Source organism: Strix uralensis, chromosome 18 (assembly GCF_047716275.1).
Source record: "Strix uralensis isolate ZFMK-TIS-50842 chromosome 18, bStrUra1, whole genome shotgun sequence".
NCBI classification, from domain to species: Eukaryota; Metazoa; Chordata; class Aves; order Strigiformes; family Strigidae; genus Strix; species Strix uralensis.
In genome coordinates this window covers 5,949,503-5,973,229 of record NC_133989.1, presented here as the reverse complement: position 1 = coordinate 5,973,229, position 23,727 = coordinate 5,949,503, and the positions used below count along the sequence as shown (strand labels likewise).

Sequence of the window (23,727 nt, the reverse complement as noted above, 5' to 3'; positions counted from 1 at the left end):
TGGTCAGGTGACTCCGGCGGGCGGCCCAAGATGGCGTCGCGTCCGCGGAGCCTGAGGAGGAAGGTTTACTGGTAACCACGGCGTGGGGGAGGCGGGGGGCTGCCCCCGCCAGGCCTTGGGTGTACGCGTGTCTCGGGAAGGGCTATGATCGTTCTGGGCTGCGTCTCAGGTGCTTGTTAAAGGCGTAGCTTGCCCGGCCATGGCTCTGCGGGAGCTGAAAGTTTGCCTTCTGGGGGTAAGTGATTGTAGCCAGCTTTTCGTGGGGCCGTGGCACGGGCCGGGGGCGACGGGAGGGAGGGGGCCTGCTGAGGGACTGGCTTGAAAAGCTTTCTCTAACAGTGGGGAGTCTCTGTGTAAGCCCCAGGGAAGCTCTGCGGGGGGGGTCTCCCCCTGGGTGGAGGGTGGGCCTCACGCCTGACAGAGCTCCGGCGCGCCCTGGTTGTCCAGCTCCGTCCCCCTGAGGAGACCGGGCGGCTGGAAAGGCCTTCCCCTCCACGGGAGGGGGGGGCGCGTTTTCCAGAGGTAAATAGCGTTCCTTTTTTTCCGGTGCTTTCCTTTAAAAAAGAGAGGAAGCACGTACATCCAGTGTATGCTTCCCTTTCGATCACAGGCTGTTTCGGGCTTGGAGTTCACAAAGTAAATAAATAAAAAGCACCTGAAATCAAACTCGTGGGAGAGAGGGAGGGGCCTGAACTTTTTTAACAACATATGTAGGCTTTGAAAGTGCCCTTAGTGTTGCAGGTGGTGGAAGAAGGAGACATCAAACAAAGTGAAGTAGAAGTTTAAAAAAATTAAAGCTATAAAGCTGTGTGTTGTCTTGTTTGGTCTGAGGGCTTTGCTGGAGAGCCTCAGCTGTCTCCACCTGTGTCTAAAGCCTGTGTTGCACAGAGTATGACTGGCAGAATTATTTTCTGCTTCTAAATGGCCACATTGCCCCTTAGAGGGAAAAATGATGTGTTTCTGTGCTCTTTGTGTTACGAAGGCATTTGGGATAACTACTAGCTACTGTTTGTGTTCGCCTGACCTGAGAAACCTTTTGTCATCTAAGAGGAGAATAAGCACCCAGGAAAACTGGTCCTTGAACTCCCAGAGACAGGAACTGCATCTATGTTTCTCTTCTTAAGATTTGCTCTGCTTAATGAGACTGCAAACATTATAAAATACAGAACTGAGATAATATGATTTTCCTTGAGAGGAAAAACCGCTGGAAAAGCTAAACACAAGCATACATACTGTACCTAAATTTACTACAATATTCAGAAGATTCAAGGAAATACATGAATGGTGTAAAACTTCATTTTCAATTAAGCTGTTCCTCAGGTTTTCTTCCCTTAAAATTTTAATGACTCTGGAGATGTAAAGCGAAAAGTTTATCTTCACCTGTCTTAATTAAATGACCTTTTAAAATGTCTAGCTGCTATTGAGAACAGTTTTACTGCTAGTTGTTATTTCTCTCCTAAATATGTCTTCTATGCTTTTTTTACTTTTTTTTAAAATATGGAGTCAGTGGTGCAAATGCATACATAACACAGAATTTTCATGTTATGTTTCCTCTTTTACCATTTATAGCTCTGTAAAGTTGCATTAGAAACATGTTTCAGGTGCGTCACAGAAGAAATTTCAAGTCTTTCATTAAGCAGGGTGGGACAGCATTAGTCAGAGGTTGAAATGCATGTGTCACACTTGTATAATTTAATGTGCTCCATTGGCTTGCAAAAATGGAGTACCACAATCAATTGCTGTATATTTTTCTAAAAGTGGTAGATGGGTTTTCCCTACTCCTGTCCAAACGCGATTTGTGCATAGCTTTTGGGGAAAAAAATGTTTGAATAACTGATAATAAGCATGAATGCAGATTTTTATAGTCCTTCATAAAAACATCTTTACACTTTTGCTTAGAAAACTAATTTATCAGAGACCTTTCATTCTTCTACTAAACAAGTATAACATCTGGAGTATTTAAGAATCTAACTTGTCTGAGATGCTCTGCAGGAACGTGTTATTCATGCACAGTGTATTGCAAGATTTGAGGACAAAAAGAATAATCTGTTTATAGTAACTAAGGTCTCTTTCAACTGTTTCTTTTTTTTTTTTTTTTTTTAGGACACTGGTGTGGGCAAGTCAAGTATTGTGTGGAGATTTGTAGAAGATAGCTTTGATCCCAACATCAACCCAACAATAGGGTAAGAAACTAAGTAAAGTAAATGTGACTTATTCATCTGAATATATATTTGTACCTCCTGAATAGATCACTTGAGGATTCTCCATATGTGGCAGCTAAATGTGCTAGTAAACATGACTGCAGTCTTAATTAGCTTGTGAGCTACCTTAGGAGATGTAAGAGTGTAATCAGAACTCCTGCAGCTTCCATTTTCATGTGTAAGATCTGGACCTATTTTGTATTGTTAATCTAACAAAATCCTGCTCGGAGTCCTTGGTTATGAATAAATTACACTATAGATGTTTCTGTTAAAGGAACAACATACTTTTCTCATATGCTACTCTTAAATTTCAAATTTAATTATTGTGCAACTATTATTTTAAGTTGTGTGGTTTTTTTTTTTTTTAAAGGGTCAAGTACAATAACAAGTCTCCTAGGTTTCTCATGGTACTTAACATACTAATTCAGGTTGTGGCTCTCTTCATGAGTTAGTTCCGATGTTATGCGTGTGTATTGCATATAGATGTATAAGTAAGTGATGAAATTCTTAATAGAATTGGTCTCACAGGTAAGGATATTTGAAAGTTGAGCGTCAGTAGCAGCAATGTTACTGAGCTCAAATCTTCAAATGGATAGAAGGAAGGGTGAGCATCAGGAATTCTTGTAGTGGCTGGATCTTTTCCTTTTTTTCTTTTGCTGTCTTTTTTTTTTTTTGCTTTGCAAGTGTCTTATGGGTTGCTGTGCTCAGAAGTATTTCTTTACGTACAGGAGGACCTGACTTTACTTGATGCTGAGAAGTGGGGGAGGGGTGTCAGTGCAACTTCCTGTCTGGGGTATCACACAGCCTCTACTACAGCTTTGACCAGAAAAGATCCTGTTGATAAAGATCAGCTGTGTCTCATCCTGCCCTTCTAAAAAAATGTGCTTCCCCTGATCTCTCTCTTCTCCCCCCCCCCCCCCCTCTTTTTTTTGAGTGTAAATACCGGTATTGAATTGCAAGATACTCTGTAAGAAGTATGCTTTTGTTTAAATTTCCCTGTTAACAAAGGTAGCCTCTGAGATGGATTGCTCAGTATTTTTCTTAGATCTTCAAGGTCTGAGTATTCTTAGTTACTATCAAATTAGCTACAGTAAAGGTTGTTTTTTGGAGGACCATGAAACTGATGTGTGGATAGTAGCGATATTGCTGTTTGCTTAAGTAGGGGAGCAAGTTCAGGTTGTATAGAAAGTTCAGACCTACTGTCCATAGTGATATCAGCTGCAAGCAAAACTTCTTCAGGTGGACACTATTGAAAGATCCAGGTGTTATTACCTGAGGTGTTTGAGAAATTGGTTATCCATCTTCATTCCTAATCATCCAGATAATTTTAAAAACAGAGTCTGTTAAGTAGTTGGCTAATATGAGTTTTATCTACAGTGGCCCAAATTTAGCTATTGTGTTCATGCATGCAGTTTTCCTAGGGGAAAAGAGACCTTGAAGTCTGCTTAACTAGTAGGTGACCAGGTATGGTAACACAGTCTTAAGTTTTGCAAATGTGAGAGGTGCTTATTTATTTGGTTGGGATGCTCTGTTCTATAGTTAGACATATGTCACCACACATGTAGGCTACATGGGTTAAGCATTTGAGTAACCTAGTATGGAATATGCATTATGTCTCCCATTACGTGTGAACTGCAGCCTTCTCCAGTCTGCTTTCAGAGTCTAAATTCTAAAATACTGTGCTTGATGGCTTTGGGCTCTGCATGTCTGCAAGACTGTCTAAAGCTGCAGAGTGAAGATTGAGATCTGTGATGTTTCTATCCTGGCAAAGTAGAATTTTCAATAATCTGGAGAAAACTCAGGAGAGAGTTTTCTGGTGTTTCTTCTTTTTTTTCTTTCCTGACGGAGAAGGGCTGAGACTGGAATGAACTTCATCAAATCTTGTTGTCTTCCCTCCAAAGTCAGTTCCTTTTAATCTGGTAGTTTTCTGACTGTGTGGTGTGTGGGTTGATTTCTTTTTTTCTCCTCCCTCCAATGTAGCACCTATCTATTTGAAGGCAGGAACCCAAAGAGATCACACACATATCTTCCCAGGGGATTGTCTCTAACAGATACTGTGTAGTAACTTAAGGTGATATTAAAAGATGCCAGCCATTGCAGTAATGAGACTAATGTGTAGAATAGAATTTATCTTCATGGGTTGAATGGCAGTACTGGTATTAGTATACTTTCTTGAAGTGACAGACTAAAAATCTATCTTTAAGCAGTCTTAACAAAATCATTCATTGGTGTGAGGACTTGGTGTCTTGATAGTTTGCTATAGTAGTATAAATGAATCCAAACTTGCCCAAATGCAGGGATTGTGTGAAGCTCCAATAAGATACAGTCCCACAATTTTAGGCAAATTAATTTTGAAACTTTTTCTAGACCTTGTTCTTATTTCCTAATTGTGGTGATTTAAACCTAGCCAGCAGCCAAATACCACACAGCTGCTTGCTCATGCTCCCCCACCCCTGGGGAATGGGGAAGAGAGTTGGAGGGGTAAAGGTAAGGAGACTCATAGGCTGGGATAAAAACAATAATTGAAATAAAATTATAATAGTAATAATGAAAATACAAGTAAGTAACACATAATGTGATTGCTTACTACCTGCTGACCAATGCCCAGCCCAATCCCAGAAAAGAGAGAATCCTGAAAACCCAAGTGAGCTTCCCAGTCAATCCTTATCTATATACTGAGTATAACATTAGATGATACGAACTATTCAGCTGGCTAATTTGTGTCCATTGTTTTGACTATGCTCCCCCCCCACCCCAGCTTCTTCTGTACCTGTGCACTAGCAGGACATGAGAAGTTGGAAAGTCCTTGATTTCTTAGCAACAACTAAAAACACCAGTACATTATCAACGTTCTTCTCATATCAAATTCCATACTAAATCCAAAACACAGTACTGTTCTAGCTACTAAGGAAGAAAAAAAAAAAACACCAAAACAATTAGCTCTATCCCAGCTGAAACAAGGTAGAGAGAACAAAGTAAAGATTAGAGAGGAGTTTTGAGCATTTTACAAAACTAGAGAGCGTTTCTACATTCACTGCTGGGTTTTTGAGTTCATGAGATACAATCTTATGTTTCCCCGCTCTGTTTCCATTCCTTTTGGAATTATCTGAGCAATCATACTTTGTTGTCATGAATGTTCATCATTCAGGTTCAAACATGGGCAGATGTAGAAACCCTATTAAAGTTCTGCAACTTGTGTTCTCTCTGGGTTCTGCAGACACATTTTGCTTTGCCTGACCAGCGTATATCTGTAGGTACTGCAGGATATCTAGTCTTTCATTATAACATCAAAAAGGAATTATGAATGAGTATAAAACTACTTTCAGGTGCATCTTGTTCATGTAATTATAGTGCATACTTAGCTTGGAGAAGCAGCTAGGAAATTTAGTAGGGCTAATGCCTGTTTTCTTACTAGAAGTTGTTGAGGATAGCTCTAGTTTGGAAGCTTTTGTTGTCCCGAAAGTGGTTTGTCTGTTTGTTCTTTGTTCTGTTTTTGTTTGGGTTTTTTTAATTGATGTCTGTCACAATGAAAGCTTCCACTTGTCAAAGAATTTCAAGAAGCATTTAACCTCTATTGTCAGATACCATTTGAGATGTTTAGTTGTGATGTGAATTAGAGCAATGCAGCTGTTCAGATCAGATTGACTGTACAGGAATGTTTTGGTTTATAGAACCAAGATAGATAAACTCCCAGTGAGAATCTGTGATTTAGGAAATTGTTTCCATGTTGTCCAGAGAATTCAGAGTTGATGCTTAATTTGCAGCAGTCTTAAGGAAGTGGAAGTCTTTGTGCTTTACAACACATACTCCTATCACTTTATTTTCTGTAACTCATTGCTAAAATACATCATCTACACATACGCATTGCAGTTAGATTCTTTTCTTTTTAGGGATGCTGCAACCTTATATTTGGATTCTTGAGAGTAATCAGCTTTGGAGATTGACATACTATTTGGCAAACCGTCTGTGCTTAAGGAATGGGGAGAAGGTTACCTCTTCACAGTTGAATGCATTGTGTAATTGCTCCCCTTCCTTTTTTTTTTAAATGTAGATAGCTGTTTTGTCTTCCTATAACATTGAAACATGCAAAGACTCCAGTTAATATTAACTACAAAAGTGTTACAGACATCATTAAAATCTATGCCCTGGTGATAGTTAAGACCCAAGATAAACTGAAGTTCAGAGTCTTGGACTTGGACTTGTTGATCATGCTGGAAGACTCTTGCTCTCTGACTCTGAATCTGCACCAAGCTTAGTGAACTGTAAGAAGCTCCAGTACAGGCCACCTCTGAGATCCTATCCTGCATCATGTCCAAAACTGACAGCAGAACAGTTTTGGAAGTCTGCAGTATTTTCAAGTGACAGGAATTAAGCACAAAAGGTGTTCAAGATCATAACATAAGATCTCACATGCTTATTATGGCGTCTATAGTTCCTATCCTACAAGTGTGTGGCTTTTCTACTAAAAATGTACCTACAGGTAATAGATATAGCAAAGAACTCCCTCTTGTAAAAGATTAGGTCTCTGAATTCTTGTTCTTGTGGGAAATAGACTGATTCATGTAAAGCACAAAGGTACTTTACAATATTTTGCAATAATTTACTGTAAAACATCTAGAAGTTGAGGTGGGTGGACAGCTGGAGCATAGGACAAGATTTTTTTTGCTTGTCTTCTGGAAGTGCAAGAACCTTTGCAGACTGAACTATATAATGACAAACAGGATTTGGGAGCTGTACAGAGTGCAGACAAGAAGCAAGTTACTCATTATTGATTTCTCTGTCCTCTTAATACCTACCAATAGTGATATCAATCTCCCATATTTTATTCCCAAGGATGGACTTGCCAGCGTTTATCTGAATGTTAGTACAGAGATAGAAAAAACTGATATAATAGTGAAGGATTTGATCTCTTTCCCCCTGGAAGTTTCCAGTATATACTTAAGTGATACACTGTAATGATTCCTGCATTTAGGAAGAATGTTGTTAAAAAGGCTGACCTTCCTGATTTTTTTGGTCGTACATCCTTTATTTTTATCAAAAGCTTACGAACAGTAAAAACTTGTAATATACAGCATGTTCCTTCTGTTTTGTTAGTTGAATTTCATCCTCTGAAAGGGAATTTCATCCTCTGAGTCCCTTTGCCTCATTAATTTCAGCCTTTATGTATGAAAATCTTCATCAGTTTTGTATGTGTGGGTGGGGAAAGCACTTTTATTGGAATGTAAACCTTTTTAAAAGTTCATGATAATGTTGTAAAAATATATGTATTCTGAAAAGCATAAGCTGTAACTTTTTTCCAGAGCCTCATTTATGACCAAGACTGTACAGTATCAAAATGAGCTGCATAAATTCCTAATCTGGGATACAGCTGGACAGGAGCGGGTAAGTAGAGTCAGTATCTGTGGTGATAGTTCTGGCTAGAGTTTGGGTTGCTTTTCAGCCCTGCCCGTGAAAGTCACAATGTGATCTGGTTTTATGAATGTGTATTAGAATGTTTGTTCCTATGCAGATTCCTATCAAGATATGGGTGTGTAAATGTGTTTATTTTTCATTGTTACCATGGTTAAAGTACAAAGTTAAGGATGATTAACTAAGAAGAGGAGCTTATAAAACAAAAGACTGGGTTTAGATTCACTGAAAGGGAGTGCCATTTCAAAAGAAAACAAGGTGGGGAGTAAAGCCAGCGACTGTCTCTAGTACCAGTTCTAGCCGAGTTTTAAACTTTCAGCTGCAGTATTTGTAGCCAGTGCAACTGGCAGGATGAGAATGAATGATCATGTTTCATAGTACAAGTAAGGCCCTGATTCTGGAAAAATATACAACTGCTAACACATTCTGTTAGCTTCAGTGTTAGCGTTATTAATGTGAATAGGATGTGGGTTTAGGCTTTCAAAAGCAGCATTTCAAGTAGTGTTATGGGTGATAACTGATCTTTTATTTTGTAAAGTTTTACTTCTCCGATCTCATAGTGCTAGAAGCTGTGTCAAGAAATACATTTTGAAATTTAAAACTTAACATGGTAGTTTGGGGTTTTGATCAGTGTGCATAGTTCTGAGGGGAGGCAACAGAAGCTTTCAAGACAATGACTAGTCAAATCAGCGTTAATTAATTTGCATGATTTTTACTTAACTAGCAAAGTCTTGCTTTTAAATCTTAACTTGTTTGTTTATGGATTACTAGTAGAAGTGGTAGAAATTATGGTAGCTGTTTTAACAGTGCTTGTTCTTGCAGTTTCTTGACTGTTAACTACTGGCAACTGTCAGTTACTCACGATGAGTTTATTTAGGATGTGAGCAAACTATAGCAAAGGTAGATACCAGAGCTGTCCCCAATAAGAGCCAGTTTGATCAGGTTGGGCTATTACTTTAGGATAATAACTGGCAAATGCAGCTGTACTCTCTTTCAGGATTTGCTCAAACAGAGACCCCAAACAAAATGAACACCACCACCACAACCAAAAAAACCCAACAACAACAACAAAAAAACCCATGTAAAGGCTTAGACATCCCTTTTCAGAGTTACTTGACCTTTTGGGGTCCTGGTAGAACTGACTTGCTAGCTTTTTTTAGCTTGATAACAGCCTTGGTGGCTGGAAAGTAACTCAAGTATATTTGTATTGCATTTCAGACTTTGAATGACAATTTATTTCCTTCCAGCAGCACCATATAAAGCAAACTTACGTTGTCAGGGATGTGTCCCAGGGATATGTCCGATAGTATCCATGTTATCAGAAATATCCCAGTCCTTCCATTACTAGCAGTCAGGCAGCACTTGCTGTAAATAGTTTGTCTTAAGTGAACATCCTAGCCCATTCTGAAATGTTAATGCTGGAATGTGAGTCTTCTGAGAGGTAGAGTATGAATTTTGAGAGGCTGGTACTCTTAAATGGAAAGCTTTATAAACATGCCTGCCACAACTTGGCAGGAAACATCCATTGCATATTAGCATTCCATCCTGTTCACTTTAACTGTGTTTGCAAGCAATGGGAGAATGCTGTAATTTGGATTCCACACACTACGATCTGAGGAAGCATCTCTGTACATGACTGGCATGTTCCTTGTCTTTCTGTTTTTAGACTTTGAGTGATACCTCTTTAATTTTCTTCCATACTAGTTGCATGATATCTTTATTGAAATCAAAAAGGGAAAGATGTCTTACCTGGGCTCTGACCCAAGAGTTGTGGTATCTGTGAAGCTTATGTTCCATGCTTGAAAGAAGTCACTGTGAGGCCCTCATATATCCAAGGAAACCAGTGAAATAGGAGCAAGGATATTTACTTTGAAATGCTGCCAGTATCTCCATAGATGTTTCTTTCTCCAAAACAGAACTGCGCTATCACTTAGCTGCTAGTCACAAATAGTCTGTATACCTGCCATGCCCTGAGATCTGTAGCACAGTTTTCTGGTCATGCAACACATCTGACAATAAATTATGGCAGGGATCCCCTCTGTAGTGATCTGGAATACCAAAAATGTCCACACCATTCTTGGAACGAAAATGTCTCTGCTGAGCTATGATGTGTAATACACAGTATTCATAGTCCTGGCTTCTTGAGGAGCATTTGCTGTTTTCCACTTCAAAAGCCCAGCCGCGAATAGTTCTGCCCTACACTGGGCAACCCTTTGCTCTAAATGGCTTCAGGGAGTGGCTGGCTGGCCAGCTTCACTCCAAAGGTGGAAATGTGCACTAATTCACTTCACACAGCTTATTTCCCTACACACACATGCTTTATTTCTTCTCTCATTTCTTCTACACTGAGTAAAGTTGATAGATTACTTATAGCAATTAGGATTTTTGCCTTCTTACCTAACAATTTTGACAGTGTCTCTGGATAATTACATTATGTCATCTTAATAATTCTGTCAAAACATAAATTGAAGGCTGGAGGGCAAGCTGAAGTCTTTGGAAAAATAGCAAAAGGCAAATTCAGTGTTTCTGGTAACATCTGTTTTGTTAATATATTTTATCTGCTGACTGCTCTTAGGTGGAAAAAAGTATCTAAGTGTTAGCAGGCAGGAAATGAGTGATAGAAAATCAGCAAGTGAAAGTTGGTTTATTCCCAGTGTAAGTAGTCAAATAATCAAAAAGCCAGGTTGCAACCAGTCCAAGTGGTGGTTTACCAAATATGTTTCCCTTTACATTTTAGTACTTAAGAGGAAGAGAGGGATTATGTCCCAACATGAACTGAATGCCTGCCTGTGTTTTCCTTTCCCATTATTAAATATTTTTATATTCTGAACTTTGTGTTCAAAATCCTGTTTTCAAAACAGAATTTGAGAGCCAAATGTAAATGGTCTGGAATTCTGCTTTATAGCAAGATTTTTATGATTTATAATATTGCTCTCAGTTGAACTGTACTAAGCAAAAGGAAATTGATATTTTATTAGAACCAACAAAGCCTTTATGAAAAACTGTATTCTATTCATGATTTTTACCCTGAATAATAAGATGCACAAAACTCTAAATCACATATGTTAACATCAAAGCAGTACATGCAGTTTACTCCGTGCTTTGAGAGATTTGGCTGCTAGATTAGTTGTCTGGTTCTTTTTTAAATTGGCAGAATATCACACTGTTTTTAAGAATGCTTGATTGGTGTTTTCGATGCAACTTAATCATGTGTTCTGTCACTTTTTTCAGTTCTGAATTCATAACACTCTGCCCATGCAAAGGTACTGACCTGGTTTATACCCTGCAAATGCAGTACCAACCAAATATGCCTGCTGTAGATTTAATTCTGAAAATTACAATGAAATTACTGTAGCCTTTTATTATCTAGCATGTTCGTTAAAGCTCTGTTTGCAAGACATCATATAGTTGTGGGCTTTTGCAGTTCTTAAACATGCTTCAAACTTTTGAGGAAAATCTTAAGGAAAATTCCTACAGCCATAAATTAGATTATGAAGAAACCAACTTTTCTAGCATTTAAGTGCCATGACTGATCCAACGTTTCAAATCAGCAGTAATATATACTAGTTTTCTTGAAAGTACTTTTTGTCCAAAAGCATAAGTGTCTTAAAGAGGAAGAAGTGAGTTCAATTTTGATTATTTTCCCCTTGCTTGGTGTTTGAAGTTGAGCATATATCCTGCAAGTTTGTGTCTGTGTATAATCTAATGAGATTTTAAATGAGAGATTCTAATCTAGTCAAAATAAGGTCAAGTTTGGCTTCCTGTTTTTTGCAGTAGATGTGCGGCTGATCCGCAAACTATTTATTGGTTAGCCTTTGTGAAACAATACTTTCATAGAAGTTTGTGCTCTACTGCAAAGCCTCTCTGTAACCGTAAAGAAATGTTTTCCACTAATGTGAATTTATAAGCTAGTTTTCACTTTCTTCAATAATAATTACATTAATAAGGAAATCATGGAGGTCAGTGGAAGACGGGATTCGTAATGTGTGGTGTCTTTCTTTCAGTTTCGTGCTTTGGCCCCAATGTATTACAGAGGGTCAGCAGCAGCTATTATAGTGTATGACATCACAAAAGAGGTAAGAAATTTGATCTTGACCCAACATTACAATTTCTGGGGTTTTTTGTGTCATGGACTAGTTCTGACTCTTCTGTTTTTTCTTTTTTTTTTCTTTTCCCCCATAATAGGAAACTTTCTCAACATTAAAGAACTGGGTTAAAGAGCTTCGACAGCATGGACCTCCAAACATTGTTGTAGCTATTGCAGGAAATAAGTGTGATCTTAATGATGTAAGGTAAGTAACCATTGACAGTTTGGAGGTTTTAGCTTAAGCTCATAGTGCTAAATACTTTTAAGATTTCAAAGCAGGTGAAAGGTATAGAGCAATTTAAGCTGTTTTGCACAAGCATTATAGTTTCATAAGGGGTCTGAGCTGTTTTGACTGTCAGAAGATTTGGCTAGTCTGCCCTTGGACAGTCTTGCCCACTTCCTCCCCTGTGCTGGTGTGAGTACGTGTGTGACTGGGCAGTAAATCAGGCTGTAAAATGGATCCAGATTAAAACTAACCATTTGAAAAAAAGGAAAACTAATCCAAGTGTATTTATCTTTCTCACACCATGAACGTTTGCTGGCATAACAGAGGTGGGATAGCAGGGTTAGGAATGAGCAGTTTACAGGGAGACAGGATTACCTTTTCTGGTGGCAGTGCCAAGTTACACAAGCCTAAACTGCCTGTGAAATGACAGTGTAATACAAGCTGTTTACCTCACTTTATAAGAAATACCCCTGTCAGTCTGTAGCACCTCATTTTGTTAGGAAAAACATCAAAACTGTTGGAAAGCATTGTGTAGGTTTTTCTGACTTGCTTGTTCAGGTGCCTTCCTTCCCTGCTTAAATATTGGGGTGGAATTGGCTGTGGCTGAAATAGTTGCAGGGAGCAGGAAAAGCTCTTGAGAAACTTTATGAACAGCCACATTTTCAAGAAGGCATGTACTAAAAACAAAAGAAGCCCTCTTTTATTGATGTCCTGCTTAAATAAGCCAAAATTCAGAAAGAAGGTGTGTGTAAACTTCTTGTTTTTAGATTTCATTGGAAAAGGTACCACAGCTGGTGTCTCAAAGGAGACAGATGGTTATGTGTTTAAAGAACCACTGCAAAGTTGGTTCTTAGTGTAGTTTTACAAATTGTTTTATAGCAGTTATCTAGTGAGTTCTAGTAACTTTTGTTAGAAGTAGCATGTCTCTTGAAGGAAGTATGGCATAAAATTACTTAGAAGACAAATATAAGGCATGCAGTATTAAGTCTCACGTGCTTATTTCTTGGTGCTTAGATGGCATCATAAATTATGTAAGCATTGCTATTCAAGCTAATGAGCAAGATTCCATGTTCTTTAGTCAGAGGCAATATTTGAGTCACTGATCCAAAGTATGTGCTTTTGATATCCTAAGTCCCTTGTTACTGAAAGTAGCCTATGTTTTCTAGAAATTCTGTGTGAAGTGATAAAGGTGTAGTCCGGTCCTCTCTCCACCTATTGGTGTTTGGGTTTTTTTTCATGTTTAAGGAAACACACTTTATTATCAACTTGCCTACTTAGGGGTACAGAATAACTTTTTCACTTCTTGGCTCTGTTGTGTGCTCAGTCTAAATATGTTCCTGTTTATAGCTGTGTCTTCATGCTTCATGTAAAGTAAATGCTCTCCTAATGATCTGTGCAGTGTTGTGAAATACTGGTTTGTAAACAGCTGTAGGAAATCCACTGGATTAATGGAACTAATGCTTCAGGATCTTTTCAGTACATCTGAAACTGGTGTGTGTGTATGAAGAATAAAGTACCCCTTAATGATTGATTGCAGACCTACATTAGAGCACTCAAGAAACAAAACTTGGCTGTAATGTCATCAGATAGATTAAAGCCTTGTTTAGTTTATGATTGTGCTTCAGCGATGCTCATACCTCAAGGTAGGGAGACAGCATAGAGTAAAGAATGAGCATCAGCTTCAGGATGAGGGGAGCACTGTGATACCAAACAGGTAAAATACAAAATACTCATTAAATGAGACACTTAAAAGCTTAATCCATCCCTTAAGATTTTAAATAATGTTTTTTTCTGCGTTCACAGTTTGTTCTTTGCTTTGTTTTTCCAGAGAAGTCATGGAAAAAGACGCTAAAGACTATGCAGATTCCATTCATGCAATATTTGTAGAGACAAGTGCGAAAAATGCAATAAACATTAATGAACTCTTTATAGAAATTAGTAAGTACATAAACAGATAACGTGCTTTCTTCTGAAAGAAATTCAAGTAGAAATTTGGTTAATGTGTTACTTTTTGTGCTATTTAGGTGAGAGTATGCTGACTTAAATTTGTTACAGTCAGACATGAATACAAACTGCAAAATGAGCTGTATAAATTTTTGGTTATCTAATGACCTCTAAATATTCCTTCTGGAGATTTTAAGCCTACTGTGATGCTGCTGGATAAATAGCAAGCAGGGCACTCATGTCAGAACTCAGTGTCATCTTACTATATCTGTTATTGAATGTTTCAATTGGTACTTCCAAGGTTATGGAAGGGAAGGGAAATGGCATGAGGAAGATCAAAACTTTATACAGCTGAGAGAAAAGGAATTAAGTTCTCACTCTTAGTGTTTGTACTTAATCTAAACCAGTGTATTTTCAAAACATAGGAATTCATAAATGCAAGATTCCTGCACGGGAGATAGCAACTGTTGTGTGTAGATCTTCCACAAGTATTTTTGCGATACCTTGGAGGGTTTTTTTAATTAAATTGCAAATCTTTTCTGTCTCATTCATGGTGGGGATGTCGATGACAATTTTTTTTGTGTGAATGAAAAGCAGACAGCATTCCGAAGTGAGTTCTGTGCAGTATTATTTGCCGAATGTGTTTCAGGCAGCAGCACCCATGTGCAGGTATGTCAGCCTGTTTGTGAGAAGAGGACAAACAGCAATTCATTTCTGTGCATGCCCTGCATATTAGCTTTGACTAACTACAGAAACACTAGAGTCCTTCTAAGCAGTTGAATATATTGAAGCTGATGTAAAAAGTATGTGCTGTAGATTAGCTTCCTGATTTACTGACTTAATATTTGCTCTCTAAAATTGATCTTGAATAAACTATGGAGGGAAAAAAAAAAAATCATAAGTCCTCCTCACAAAAGAGTAGTCAACTGGGAATAGTCAATTTTAAAGACTGATTAGATGACTAAAGCAGCTATCTTTACAAGCACTTCCATGCTAAGCCTGTTGCAGGTGATGTACTGTGGAAATACAGGTCAAGATGGTGGTTCTTGATGAGGATATTCCAGATGGTATTGCATCCTGCAGAGTATATTCTCAGGGTGCTTTTATAGCTTAGCTCTCCTGAGTCTAGATTAGCCTGAAGTGTAAATGCTGCAAAATTAGCTTAAAACTGCCTTTACTCTTGTTTTGTGGAACCATACCTCTTACAGATATAGTATAGACTTGTTGACTGCCATCCTTCTGTTACGCAGGAGTGTTGTCACTAGTGACGTATAACTAATCGAGGGCACATTTTTGTATGCAAAAAGTACACTGAATGCTTAGAATTAGTTTCAGGTGTAATGTTTGCTATAAATTTTTTTCTGCTTTCTTGTAGGTCGCAGAATTCCATCAACTGACACCAACCCCCCATCTAGTGGTAAGGGCTTCAAACTTAGAAGACAGCCATCGGTGACAAAGCGCAGCTGCTGTTGACTGATCCCTTAGAAAATCAGACTTGTTTATACAGTAGGTGGTCTTGGAAGTTAATAGTTCACGTTGGGTTTATATTATCAGTCTTAGATCTTTATCTGCTGGTGTTCATACACCCAAGGTCCCACAAAAATGGACCAGTTCATCTGACATCCGTACACTCGCAGAAAAGACTGCAATCGTAATGTCAGCCTGTTTACTTACAAAAAGTGTAATATCTCTTGCATTCAAAGGGAATCCATCATCACTTTTTTGGCCTTGCTTGAAAGGAAGGTGACTTATGGGTGGTAGAACTGAAATGTTTAATAGTTTTGTAATCAAGATTTTGGGGGTGTTTTTGTAAAAAGGGAAATGAGCACTTTTGTGGGACTTAAGGGTGGGAGGAGTCTGGAAGTTAGATGTCATTTCTTCCTTTTCTTCAGTGAGCCTTATTTTAAATTTAATTGTAGCTAATCCAAAGTACCATGGGACAGTTGATGCAAGGTGGCTACAGAATAAGCAGCTGAAGATAAATAGTAGGCAAATCAGTCCATCCAGTCCCCAAATCCCATTTGCACTTTTTTATTTAAAGCTGATATGCGCCGGGGGTGGGGACACAAGCAACAGATCTTAAACCACAGACAATCTTTCTTTCATGCTGACTTTAATCACTTTAAGGCAAACTGATATGTTTATAGGCATCTCTTTGTTCCTACCAGTTTTTTAGTATTAAGATGTTGGTTGAAGAAAACCTAGTTGTTGTAGTTCTGACTAAATTAAGTGGTTACTGACTAAAAACAGATGCTGTAAACAGATGCTGCCAGTGGTTCTGATAAGACCTAAAAGTTTTTGGGGAAAGCTTTTAATTGCTTGGCATGTGTAAAGTGTTCATATTATATTTATGAGACCAGTGTTTAAAGTATTATAAATTATGTAAAAACAGTAAAAAAATAATGCAATCTTACACACTCCTTCCATTCCACACCTATGGATAAACTCCTGGGGAATCTCCATCAGGTTTTTTTCCTGCGTTTTAGGTATTGTCACTGTGAGTTCATCCAGAGGCAGACTGAAATTCTTTCCCTTTCAATCACATTTGAAAGGGCCAATAGAGAATGCTGTTGGTGCAGCCTGAGGTCTGTCTCTTGAACAAGTTTTCATCTGTGGTGCACCCAGTCTTTCCTCTTTTGGGCACAAAAATACAGATAGGAAGTAACCTTAAGACACGTGGTAATGTAGATCGTTACCTCTTGGTTCCTGGGCTTTTTCATCTGTGAGGGTTTTTAGCAAATCAGTGTTTAGCTTATTCTGCATTGGTTTTAGTACTCTTTCAATTAAAGTATAGGTTGACCATACCCATTTGTGCTATTTTATTTATTTTTAATTTTTGTTTCCTACCAGCACTAGTGAGAAACTTTATACTTTTAAAGAAAAAGAGCTTAATAGACTTGAGTATATATTAAAATACGCTGTTTAGCTTTAGGATCAAAATGAGGTCATGATGATGCTTATTCTTTGTTTATAATCTGGTTTTCTATCATCTCAAGTATTTTCTCTGACGGATATGTCAAAGAGTTTTTGTAAGAAATGAAAGGACTTGTACTTCAGATTAGTTTGTATTAGTGAAAATTCTTGTAGAGCTATTCTGGAGCAAAACAGGTGAACTGTTAGAGTGAGATTTTGAATGGATCAGTATGTTTTAATGAAATTTGGTGACTACACTTTTATCACACCTTTTACTTACCCTGCATTGTCAATTACACCTTCTTTGCCACAGTTGTACAGGCTGTGTGCTTACAGAGAGCCCAGGAAGTGTATCTTCATCAAACAAAGGCTGTTTGAAGCCCCTTTGGAAATTGGTCCTTAACAAAGCATCTTATAGTAGAGATGGAGTTGTGTTTGGTGTAGAGTCTGATGTATGATTTATTTTTTATGTCGCTCAAAGCAAATAAATTATGAACAGAAAACTTCAGTACTCTTACAAAATGTTTGATAGAAACATAATTAGTAAAGAAAGAACAGAGTAGGTTTGCTCTTGGGCATATTTTTAATTATCAAAAAGCAGGTTAGCAATTAAATGTATAACTTTCACAGTGGCAGTCATGGAAATCCCCAATTTCTTTTGAAATATCTCAATTCTTACTCCCAGCAATTTTTTAAAAAATAAATTATGTGGTTATCTAATTCAACTAGGTTTTTAAAACACTTTGTGTTTACAGTGCCTCAGAAGTCTATTCTATACCAAGATACCAGGTGCTTTAGTATCTTAACTGTGATACAGAAAATACTGCTTTTATTAAAGTTGGTTAGTAATAAATCTGGAAATTCTTGAACTTGGATCACAGTAGGAGAAGGAAAGTCTCAGATATTGGGAATATTTTTCATGTAGATTAGTAGAAAAAGGAATTTCAGACTCTAAGTTATTCTTATTGCCTGTTAGCATGTGGTAAAAATGGAGTTTAAATCTGTTTTTCAGTGAGCTAACAAAAATGGTTTAATAGTATTTATCCAAGATTTATTATTGACTTGAGAAGAAAATGTTGGACTCCAGGCAAGACTGAGAGCTAGGCTAGTATTGACATTATTGTAGTTCTCTCCACTCAGGAGAGGTCCATATATCTTAGCAAATCTTCATGAACTGCTTTCTGACCTATCCTCACTTATTTGCTGTACACCAAAATTAGACTTAAAAAACAAGGGGAAAAAAACCCACCCCAAAACACTTAAAGAAGCAGCAATAATCCGGCCCTTCTCAAATGTAGCTAAGTCTTAATGCCTCAGACTCCTTTTCTTTTGTTACCAGTCTGAGTGGAATGCCAGCATACTTCATATCCTTTTTGCAGGTCTGATCTTGAATTACTGCAAATAATGAAAACATGGGAATAGCCAGTGTTTCAGATTGGCCAAACTACAGATACTGAAGAGAGGCTGCTTCTTAACATATGCCTATTTAAAATGACAGACTGTTGATGTAGAGTTCTTTTTATTGATCAGTTGGCCCTAGCTGAAAGCCAGAATGCAGTCTTCCCTCGATGAGATGCACATGTTCATTGTTTCATTTTTGTTGGAGTAAAATGGTTTCTTCTGTATTAATAATTTGTTAGGCTGTCTGCTTTCATCTTGCACTAGGCTTGCTGAAATTGATTATATTTTGTCCGAACATAGCTGCTTTATTTGGAGATACATTAGCCTTTGAGTGTTTGGAGTGCTGATGATCAACCATTTCAGCTAAATTTTTAATATCTCTTTTCTGTTAAGAAGTTGTTGAAAAAGCTCAGGACTGAAGTTTTTATTCCACTATGCCTTTCTGCTTAATGAATGGAGCTTATCATAGAGACTAGACTTTCAGATACTCTCAAAGGGAATTAATTGCTGCAAAACAAGTTTGGAAGGGTAAAGTATCATGTATGTAAAAATGTAATGAGGTGCGTGTCATACCATTGATCCAGAGTATTCTCTAACTGACAAAATATGACTGTTTCAACTTCTAAACAACACCAGTTCTGTCCCATGAAACTTAACAGATTTGTACCAAAATATCATTTGTTAAATATTTAGTTCTTAAGCTTTGGAGCAATTTAAATCTGCTCCCTAAATTTTGGAGGGTGTCTTCATCTGACCCTCTAAATTACAACAGTCTCTTAGCTAATTTGCCAGGCTCTTGATCTATGCTGTAGGTAGTTTTGTAGTATATTTTATATACATGCTGAGAATTGGCATACTACATGCCTAAGTAGGTGAAATCTGGAAGCTTATGTTTAATAACAGAAGCATCTAATGGTCAAACTACTGACAATTTTTATAGGTGCTTTGAAAAGTTCTAAGACAATTCTAACAACTTATGCAGTTGCCAAGAAGGTAAAGACTTTGTTTATGTTATTAGATCTGTGTTGAAACAAAGCAAATCATTGCACTTCAAATCCTTACTGAGACCCTTCCTTTAAGTGCTACAGGATCAGACAGTTAATAGTTTAGAGGGTGTTTTATGCAGACTTGAGTTTTTGATGTGTTGGTGTACATAATAACAATTTAATGCCACCGGTCTGCTCAAGAAAGATAATTTACATGCTTGGGAAGAGTAAGTGGAGAGGAGACAATGCCTACTTACTGATTTGGAAGTCTAAACCTGGTTGAGAGATGTGGGATTCATTGGGAGCTGTCTCCGTTCATGGTTAAAGCTTCATTTTTAATTACCAAAAAATAATTCAGGCTAAATATCAAGAATGGTTTAAAAGTTGGCCTCAACAAGGTTTTTGTTAGTGTTAATCCTAAATTATTCTTTAACATTAGTGTAAATTTCCATTATAACATATTGAGTATTAGTTGGAAAAGGAAGCTTTAGCAGTGATGTTTGAATGACTTTCTTGTGAAACAGTCTTTAGTGTTTATTAAGGATGGTGTAGTCTATTTGTGGTGTGCTATGTCAGCAGTCTGCAAAGACTATCTTGGGAATTGATGATCTACGTGACAAGCTGTCTGAACTGTGTAGCTAGTCACCCTGTAGCAAACCTCACTTACAAGCAGCAATAGCTACATAAAAGTAGAAAAAATAATCTCAAACATGAGGAGAACCTGAATAATTCACTGACTTCAACTTTTACACTGCCTATTAACGTTCCAAAGCTACGTGTCTCTCTCTTAAATACTTTAAACCTCTAAAATAAGAGGCTCTTCTGTTCATGGACAAGAGAGAAAGACAAACTTTCTTAACTTTTTTAGCAGGAAGTCGTTTTACAGCAACCTGAGACTGTTTGTATGCCACAAGTCAGTTACTTCAAGCAGGAGAATTGTGTGCTTGGAATTAAGCTTCTAAAAGATCTGCACAAAATTCTCTAAAGAAAACTCTTAAAATTTTATGGTCAGATCACATTCCTAGTAATAGATCACAGCCCTAGTTATGGTAGGTGATAGAAGATTTATAGAAATAAGATGTTGGTGTGAATTACCAATCTAAGATAGAAATACAGGTTCTAGTATAAAAAAGTCATGTCAGCTGTCTTTTTCAGAGTCTCATGGCTCCAGCTTGTCAAAAGAAATATGCTTGAAACCACATCTTTGTTGCTTATACAAGAATTCAGGTGCCAAAACATATTTCCCTAAAATTATTAGGCCTTCTGACACCAATGTTTGTATCTGAAAAATCCCTTCTGATATTTTGGAGGTCTCAAAAGTTTGAATGCAAACCCTTTCTTGGTCAGCTAGAGTCAAAAATGCATGACTTGGAAAAAATCAAGCAGGATTACCAAACTTTATCCATAAAATGTCACAGATAACAAATCTTTTAAGGGATATAAGACTATCTTGCAACCCAAGAGTACTGATGGGCTTAGTCTCTGACATGTCAAAATGATCCTAGGGTCAGCTTTTTCCTCCTTCCCCTTCCCATCTTTCCCCCCGCCCCGAATTTTTAACATAGTGTTGTCAGAGTGTACATGCTATAAACAGCTATTTAGAAATACTTAGAAAAGTTCTGTTGTCTTAGAGTTATTTGGTGCTTCCTATTTTACCTGGAAAATCAAGGCAGTAGGATGATTTGTCCCCCTAAAAATTGGGACAGCATTTTCTGAAACTGTTTTCATTCTAGAATAAAGACTTCTCAGAAAAAACTATTTTGCTTTTCCTATGACATCATCCTGCAAGTTGAGGTTCTTAAATTCTTACTTAAACACTAACAATGAATCTTATTTAAGGAGCTAATTACCTTTGTAAAGGTACTCTTCTTTTAAGAAGGTTGAATTTTTCTTTCCTTCATTTCTCTGTTACTGTTTTCACATATGTATTATTGAACAAACCAACTGTTACTGCTTTTTCAAATGTTGAAGGATACAGACCACTCTTTCTGTTACGCTCTTCATCTGTGTGTGATACTCCATCCAGTTGTTGCACTTGGATATGCTGTAACTCTGACACCTAGATAGATTCACTGCTACTATCTTGTCTCACTTTTACTCATGTTACAGTATGTATTTCCTATTAAATCCATTATGTTTTCTTGATCATTTGTTCTTTGTTTCCTTATTGGATTTAGCCAAGAACAGGTGGTGAGTGTGTTTTTTCTCCTCAAAGGTTCTAGAAGTATCTGTCACAGCGGCAAATATTTGTAAACAAAATAGTAATTCATTAGTACAGCATTATGAAACTGTTAGGAAACATAGCAGCTGAGACATGTGCCACTACTGTGTTATACCACATAACAAAGGCTAAAAGCACATTGACCTGGGGGAGCAAATTATTGTAAGGCTCTAGTAACATGACATAAACTCTTCTGTATTTTAACTTCCTGTTTTTGTAATTCCTGTTTATGAATATTGTGTATCCAGCATTGAAATTGTGACACAGTGAACTGATCTAAGACACAGAAATGGATCGCATTTCTGTAGCTGTAAGACACCTAAGACTTCCTGGCAATCTTCCCCCTTGTACCCCCTCATTCCCAGTACAATGAAGAAAAAAATAAATCATTCTGAAGGTTTCTTCTAAACAAGAAACTTTGCATTTGTGTATTTAGGGCACAAAAATAACCTGATATGCATATAGCTCTTGCAGTGTAATAAATGTTTGCCTGTAAAATTAAGCATAAAGGGTTAACCTTTGTATCATCAATTCTTGTCCCTCTTAAGAATGTTCTGCCTTTTCATTATAGGATTGGGTTAACCTGTTACAAAGGTTGAAAGGTCTGTGCCTTCTTATTATAGTATCTCTTATTAAAACAAACTTAAGCCGCTCAAAGTTACAGAGCATTTGCAGCACTGTAAACTGCACAAATTTACAACCATTGCTTCACTGCATGAAATGTAGTCAGATTACTAGTGATGAAATATTGTAGTGATGAATTCCCAAGCTTATGAATGTTTTGAGACTTTTTTTAGTCTTCTCTTGGGCTGGTCCTGAGAGCGTGTACAGGTTTGTCTGTATTGTTGGTTTGTAGATGCTAATGAGGAAAACCAAGCTTTTCTTCTCTCCTTTTTGTTTGAATTGTTACATTCCCATATAGTGCATAGAATGCAAATAAAGAAATGTTGATTTGGCATAATGTAAACACCCTTTTCAGCCTAAGCATTCATAATAAACTTTTATAGTGTAATAACATGCTAAATCACTACCAGTCTGATGTATTGTGCAAAAGGTGTAAACATTTTATTAATAAAAAGCTTTGTTTATAAATGTGCTGGCCTTGTTTATAAATGCTTCCAAAATTCTCAATATATTAAAAAATAGTCTCTGTAGCAGTAGAATTATAGAAGAAGAATGTAAGCAATACCATGGCCAAAGTGAGTCTAAGTGATGATTCAGATAGCTGTTTTCCAAAAGTACTGATTACTGGTCATTGAGAAATTGAAACTTTTTCCTGGTTTATGTATACACAGACAAAGGCAGAAGACTAACTTGCACAAAGAAGGGATGGGGAAAAACAGCAGAGAGAATGCAGCTTTTGTGTAATGCTTCCTTTCTTTGCAGCATAACGTCTGAGAAACTGCAGGCCACACACAGTCTTGTCAACGAGTGCAAGGTCTGACAAATTCTACCAGGGTCAAGTTATTTAATACATTGCTTTTAGCTTAGATTGCATGAAATGTAAAATTCTTGACTGCTTAGGCCAGGTTTCTGTCAATCAAAACTGTAAAGTGCTTTTAGTATCTGCATAGCATTGTGGGGGCCTGTCATGCTGGGAAGAGATCCGTTCTTAATTGTTAAGAATTAACAACTGGTGGTAGCCTGCTTTTTTTTTTTTTTAAACCACTGCTTTGGTGGTTATGAAAAGCACAAAAATACAGTGTTGGCTACAGTCATGTCACTTGTCTTACGTGATGCTTAAAAGATGTAGTTTTCTTGTTTCAATGTGTGATGTAAGTCTAACATGTTCAGTTAATGGCAGCCTTTGAAAGTGTAAATAAGCAAAAAACTCCTGTTTCTGATACTGCTATTTCACCTGAAAATGTTGAATACAAGTTTCTACTAAGCAACTGGCTGCAGTTCATATGGAGGTAACACATACTGTCATCTTCTTAGGAGACCTGGAATAGCTTACATTTATTGTTCAGTACCTGCTATTTTTAAGTTACCTTCTTAGATGTGTGTAAACTGCTTTTGAGGAGTGTCAAATAGGTTTGTGTAAGGGGGTATGAATGAGCATCAGAGTGAGCATAAGAAGGGTAAACACAAGGATGTGCTAGAATGGGGAGAAAAATGCATTTCCATGTTTTTGCATAGGGAGTATAGATAACTAAATGCCAACCACCTAATTTGCGCACACACAATACGAGATAATGTTTTACTTGGATCAAGTGTTTCATAGCTTTGAAGGCAAGAGCTTTGTAAGAGATGAAACTGTTCTTTAAAATTGCTCCAGCACAAAGCTCTCAGGTGCTTTTCAGAGTTTCCCTGTAGTGTTCCTGCTGATTTTCTATTAA

The 23,727-nt window shown here is 37.4% G+C and overlaps 1 protein-coding gene across 2 annotated transcripts; it reads left to right on the top strand.

Annotated features, from left to right (window-relative positions):
* Window positions 1-23,140, top strand: RAB22A (RAB22A, member RAS oncogene family). 2 transcript variants are annotated; one of them, XM_074888523.1, is made up of 8 exons: window positions 1-235; window positions 2,104-2,183; window positions 7,502-7,583; window positions 11,615-11,686; window positions 11,796-11,902; window positions 13,752-13,861; window positions 15,243-15,373; window positions 22,775-23,140. In XM_074888523.1, exons 1-7 carry the CDS (start codon window positions 200-202, stop codon window positions 15,338-15,340), a joined length of 585 nt encoding a protein of 194 aa, XP_074744624.1. In that variant the 5' UTR covers window positions 1-199; the 3' UTR covers window positions 15,341-15,373; window positions 22,775-23,140. The 2 variants fall into 2 exon arrangements, with proteins under 2 accessions (XP_074744624.1, XP_074744622.1); XM_074888521.1 differs by lacking the exon at window positions 22,775-23,140 and having other exon boundaries at window positions 2-235; window positions 15,243-22,480.
* The last annotated feature ends 587 nt before the right edge of the window (window positions 23,141-23,727 follow it).